The sequence below is a fragment of the Cheilinus undulatus genome, linkage group 8 (genome assembly GCF_018320785.1).
Source record: "Cheilinus undulatus linkage group 8, ASM1832078v1, whole genome shotgun sequence".
Classification (NCBI taxonomy): domain Eukaryota; kingdom Metazoa; phylum Chordata; class Actinopteri; order Labriformes; family Labridae; genus Cheilinus; species Cheilinus undulatus.
Genome location: NC_054872.1, coordinates 37,824,199 through 37,830,404, shown reverse-complemented (window position 1 = coordinate 37,830,404; position 6,206 = coordinate 37,824,199). Strand labels below are relative to the sequence as shown.

General features: G+C 41.8%; 1 protein-coding gene across 1 annotated transcript; it reads left to right on the top strand.

Annotated features, from left to right (window-relative positions):
• Positions 1 to 995: 995 nt before the first annotated feature.
• pou3f1 (POU class 3 homeobox 1) lies at positions 996 to 2,804 on the top strand. Its single transcript, XM_041793843.1, has one exon. It carries the CDS (start codon positions 1,002 to 1,004, stop codon positions 2,127 to 2,129), a length of 1,128 nt encoding a protein of 375 aa, XP_041649777.1. The 5' UTR covers positions 996 to 1,001; the 3' UTR covers positions 2,130 to 2,804.
• The last annotated feature ends 3,402 nt before the right edge of the window (positions 2,805 to 6,206 follow it).

Here is a 6,206-nt window from a genome sequence, read left to right as displayed (position 1 = left end):
ATGCTTGGAGAGGTAAATGATATCAGAGTGAAAATATTTGCTTGAATTTCCAGGACTGGGGCGCGTGCAGAACAGCTGCAGCAACGCCAAGTCAATCAGATATGAAGCGTTTTATGATCAATTATAAATGATCAGGTTCCCTTTAAACACTGATAACAGCTGAATGATGAGATGAAATGGGGTGTCACCTGTAAGGAGAGGAAACGGAGAGAGGGAGCGCGCGCGTCTTGGCCTGTTATAACTAAGTGGGTGGTGATGATGAGATCATACAACATTGAAAATTACCGAGACAATACAAATAAATGACACACGCGGAGGCTTTGAAATCGAGCAAATGCTTTCAAATTTGTCACACATTTCCTCGCGCGCATCTCAGAGCGGTTTATTTACACGCCTTTAGTGGTGTGGGTGTCTGCAGAGCTGCCTTATAATCTATTTAAAATGAGGAGCGCTATAATCATCAGTGACCTATTATAAAGGTGCTCAGGCTTGTGTGTTTGAAAGTGCATGTGTGCAAAAAGAGGAGGAGGGGGGGCAACCCTTAAAAAAGATCCCCGTACTCCCCCACGTGGTTATTTGCAAAACAACCCATCCAAAGTCGGGGAAACCGAATCAAACCCGCTGCTGCAGGACGCTCCAGTTTCCTCAGAGAGAGCTGGAGAAAGAAAATCTAACAGACACAAGAGGAGGAATATCAGCGTGTGAGAGAGAGTACAGTAAAAAACTCAAAGAGACATTTAATAAATAGAACATATGTTTTTCTCTAACATATGTAAGAGCGGAGATCCATCCATCCTGTGCGAAAAATGCGCTGTACCATGCGCTGAAGCCCTGCGCCTATTGAATGTGTCCCCAGTGGGCTTGAATCGGAGAGGAGCCAATACAAGCGGAAGGGAGGCGTGTCCTCGCTCTTCCCCAAGACCTCCCAGAGCAGGTTGTTGCGTTTTGGCTCTAAAGCCTGGAGACCTCCGAGGTGCTCGTCAGTTTTCGAAGTAGGAGCCATGGCGACAACAGCTCAGTATATTCCGAGGAATAACTCCTTACCGTCCAACCCGCTCATGCATCCGGATTCGGATAGGATGCACCAGGGGACGACCTACAGAGAGGTGCAGAAAATGATGCACCACGAGTACTTGCAAGGGCTCGCGGCGACCAACACGGGACACCCGATGAGCCTGACGCACCACCAGTGGCTGCCCACGTCCAACACCGACTGGTCCAGCGGCACCCACATCGGACAGCAGGAGCACAAAGCCAGCGTGCAGGCGAGCCGGGACGACCTGAGCTCCGGTTTCCACCACAGATCTCACCTGGTGCACCAGCAGACGCAGGGTGGCCACCATGGCTCGTGGGCGCCTACCACGACCCACCACTTATCCCCGCTGTCCCCAGCATCCAACGGCCACCAGTCTCTCGTCTACTCCCAGCCTGGATACACAAACCTCAACGCCATGCTGAGCCCCCAGCCCGGATCCCTGCACCACGGCATGCGGGACCCGCTCCACGACGACTCGGGCAGCCACGACAACCAGATGGAGTCGCCCCAGCAGGCGTTCAGCCACCACCAGGACCACTCGGACGAGGACGCGCCCAGCTCCGACGACCTGGAGCAGTTCGCCAAGCAGTTCAAGCAGCGGCGGATCAAACTGGGCTTTACGCAGGCAGACGTGGGCTTGGCCTTGGGCACCCTGTATGGAAACGTCTTTTCTCAGACCACAATCTGCAGGTTTGAGGCGCTGCAGCTCAGCTTCAAGAACATGTGCAAACTTAAGCCGCTCCTAAACAAGTGGCTGGAGGAGACAGACTCCAACACGGGCAGTCCCACCAATTTGGACAAGATCGCAGCGCAGGGCAGGAAACGAAAGAAGAGGACCTCCATCGAAGTGGGGGTGAAAGGGGCGCTGGAGAATCATTTCTTAAAATGCCCAAAGCCGTCTGCTCATGAAATCAGCACTTTAGCCGGCACTCTGCAGCTGGAAAAAGAGGTTGTCCGTGTTTGGTTTTGCAACAGAAGACAAAAAGAGAAAAGAATGACACCAGTGGGGGTCCCTCACCCGAATATGGAGGACGTATATTCCCAGGCAGAGACCCCTCCTCTACACCGCACACTACAGAGTCCTGTGCAGTGACTGTTTTCATGAACAATCCCAGCATTTCTGCAGGGGGGGAGAGAAAAGGGAAAAGGGACTGTGGAGTTTACAGTATTTAAGTTTGGCTTTTGTTATTTTGAATCCTGAGAGAACAGAGACATGGGGGGAAAGTTGGGATGAGTTTGTGCCCGTAGTATCCGGAGATGTCCAGCAAATAGAGGAGAAATGTTAAGAAAAAAACACGAAAAAAGAACAAAAATAGTTACTGATTCCGTGCGCATTTAAAGTGAAACAAAGATTTTATTTACCAAAATTATATGGAGAGTCAATCTGAAATCCCATGGCTGTTTCTAATGGGGACTAATGAAATGTGGCATCTCCTGGTGTTCACCTGAAAATGATCAAACACTGGAGATTTTTCCTTTTTTTTGATTTTGCTTTGTCAGGCTTCAACTGATTAACCAGATTTTCTGAATATTCGTGTTGTTTGTTCTATTGAGTGTGATGTTTTGGTTTGGAACTGTCTTTATGATTTTTCTAACTCATCAGAGCCTCCAGTTTTTTTCTGTTCTCAGTGGGAGTCGATGGTGAGAAAGTGTTGGAAATTATGGCACCCAAAACACCCCTAATTAGACCTATTTAAGAGAATATCCAATGCAGCTGGGCGCATGCGTCCTGCTTGCATGCCTTAAAAATATTTAAAGCTTTGCAGCTGACCACGTCGAATTTTGAAAAAAAAAAAAAGAAAAAAAAAAAAAAAAAAAAAAGCACCAGACGCTAAAAAGGGCAATTCTAAGAAAAAGGGGGAAAAAAAACGCATCTTTTATTTTGGAGGGGTTAAAATTGTTTTCTTTGCATGGAGCACTTATTTTATTTGTTTTATTATGTTATTGAAATTTTATATTTGTTCTAAAATTGTGAGTGGAGCTAATCTCCACGAGCTTAACCACAATAATCCCATGTTTACAGGTTCCTGGTTGTCAGCTCACACTGCTTACTGCCTGTTCAATCCAAACATTTACGCAGAGATTGGTCCAAAATGTAAAGTAATAATAACTCAGGTAACTTCAGTGCCCCCCGCGTTGGAATATCACGCCTGTACATGTTTTTTTTTTTTTTTTGTTTTTGTTTTTCTGTGTTTTAATTTGAAATCTGGTTTCAGACTCCGCTTTTCCTTTGTCCCACACATCCATTGTATTATACTGAAACGCTGGATTAGGAGAAAAGAAAATAATAATTCCGTAAAGGTTAAAAAGTGATGAAGGGACTTAACTTTAGATCTATTTATTTTTTCTGACCTTAAAGGAAATTTAAAAAAAGAAAAAGAAAAAAAAAAAAAAAGCAGTCATGCGTTATGTGTCATTCCTCGATGCTGGAGCAGTCCAGAAGCCCACAGCAGTGCTATTCAATACAGATGAGGGATTTTTTTTTTTTCAAGAAAAATAATAATAATAAAAAAAGATTTTAGAGAAAATGTTGCCAGGATTATTTCCGAGATGTAAATATGTCCAATATGTAAACTTGTATTTGTTCTGAGATATTGTTTTGTTTTGTTTCTTTCCGGGCAGTTTTGTACACTTACTAATTCCAAGAAGATATTTTAATATGATTTCATTTATGAATCTGACCATTTATATATATATATTTATTTCTTAAATGTGTTTGGAGCTTTTTGTTCAGCTCTGTTAATGCTTATGTTGCAGTGATTTCAGTCTGTTTCTCTTTTCGTTTACTACATTGGTTGTATGTTGATTGCTAAATGTAGACTGCAAAGTCACATTTATATTTATGTTATAGTAATATTTTATTACTTACATAAAACATATATACAAGAAATGGTCTTTTGTCTTCATTAAGGTCCAGACTCACTCGTCCTTTTGTTTGCAGTCTGTTGGAGCATCAGCAGGCGAGCAAGATCAACATGATGCGAAAGTTTGATGCTGTTCAGCACACCATGTGTTCACTTTAATAGCACTGATTGGTTATGTAACAGCACGAGCTGCTGTGTACGTGGAATAGACGACAGTATTTTACCTCAGGCATCCCCTGCTAACTTCATACACTCTCTGACGTTGTTCACATCTTTGTGTAAAAACCGCAGTATTAAATTGTGCAATATTAATACGGAAGTGCTGTCTTTTTATTGACTGGTGCAAATATCAATTATTCTATCAGCATTATAAGAAGAAACATCCAGGATATAGAGACAGGCCTTCAGTCTTTGCTTTAGTAAAATCTCCCTCTATAAACCATCACTTGTCATGTTTGAGGCTTTTAAAGACGGATTGTGACAAATCTTTGATTTGATGCTGAAGGGCCTGCAGGCTCAAATCAGCCTCTTTTCCAAAGATGGAGAGAAAAAAAAAACACACATAGGATGAACAAAAACCGCAGGCCTTAAAGTTGAATAAGAGGCCTACATTGGGCAGCAGAATTCAACGTAATTTAGCACATAATCAACGTTATTTTTCTCCTATTATAGTTAAATGCAGTGTTAAAATTAGGCCCTGTGTTTTTGGTTGAATCCGGACCACAGCGGCAGTGCGCACTGACTCTACATCAACGATAGAACCACATCAGACACCAGGATACACCAAGCTTTCATGGGGAAAAATCCTTTCAAAGCAAAAATAAATCTATCATATGAATATAAAATCAATGTTTGAATTCTAAGGGAAACGTTTAAAGTTGAAAAATATTACGCAGAAGGACATTTCAGCATCCACGAGCGTTAAAAGTCCACAATCAAGACTGTCGAGGGCCTCAAACTTGTCGTCATAAATTTGCTCCTTGGTAGCCTTTAACTCACAGTTAGGTTAGATATTTTATATTATTGCGCGTTTCTATTTTATCACACTCCTGTCTGACTGAAGGTGCGCCGTAATCAAACAAGAACGCGCAACCAGAAAGTTTTGCGCATCTTCAGTTTGGCGGCAAACTTCATTCTCATTTTGAAGACACGTTGTTATTAACTTCTCTGTCACTCCAACATCTCTGACAGCGAACATCCGCAATATTTCACTCATTTTGCGTAATTCGAACATCATTAAATGTCATTTTGTGAGAGTCACTTTAAGAAGCTTTTGCGTTTCTAATCAAATAATAACAACAGCCAGCATCAGCCTGACCAACTCGGTTTTTTTTTACATAATGTGATGCAAGAGAAGAAAGCAGAGTCCTCGCAGCGGCTGAGGTGGTCAAACTGAGGCAGGAGAGGCCAACATGAAGGAGCGAAGACAGCCAGAGAACAGCGGGGCACAGGCGCCCCCTGCTGGTCAAACACGAATACTGCGAAATCAAAGCTCTACCACAAAGTTTGACAGGCAGGTTTAAGAGCTAGCCTATAACATTTTAATAAAAACAAAGGAGGCATTGCTTTCTAACACAGTCTCAGGTTTATGTGTCAGAATGCAGGAAGACGGCTGGAGTCTTGATGTTTCTACTGAAGTTTAAGGTGAGATAAGAGGACTTTAGATTAAATAGGTTAATTTGACTTTATTGGTCCCAGAGGGACAATCCCAGCACTGCAGCCACATAGAAACACAAGCAAGAGGTAAGATACTAATAAAAATCAAAGCAAGAATAGGTAAGCAATGTAGAACTAAATATTAAGATTCATTTCAAACTGGTCTATGAATGAGAAAAGAGACTATAGAGGATCATTTAGACACATGTTGTAAAGGTCAAGTTAAAGTGATGAATAATGATGTGACAATAATAATAGTAATTATGATCATAATGATAAAACAGGTTCTGACAAATGTAATGGTTGTGATGATTATAATTATAATAAAGAACAAAAGAAAAATTGTTATTTCTACTATAGACGACCCAACACTGACTGTTATCTGATGCCAATGCATGTAATACATTTTTACAACCTGGTCTTTTCGGTGACTCGATGAATAATAATAACAATAAACAATATTGAATGTTGACTGTTCATTAATGTTTTGTTGATTTTAAACAGAAAAATGTCATGACACTGTCGCATTATCAGATTGTTGTGGAACGCAGAGAGAAAAGCAGCAGCTAATGGGAATCCTTCCAAACTAAACCAGATTAAACTAGACTAGACTAAACCAGACTAAAATAGACTAAACTAGACTAGACTAG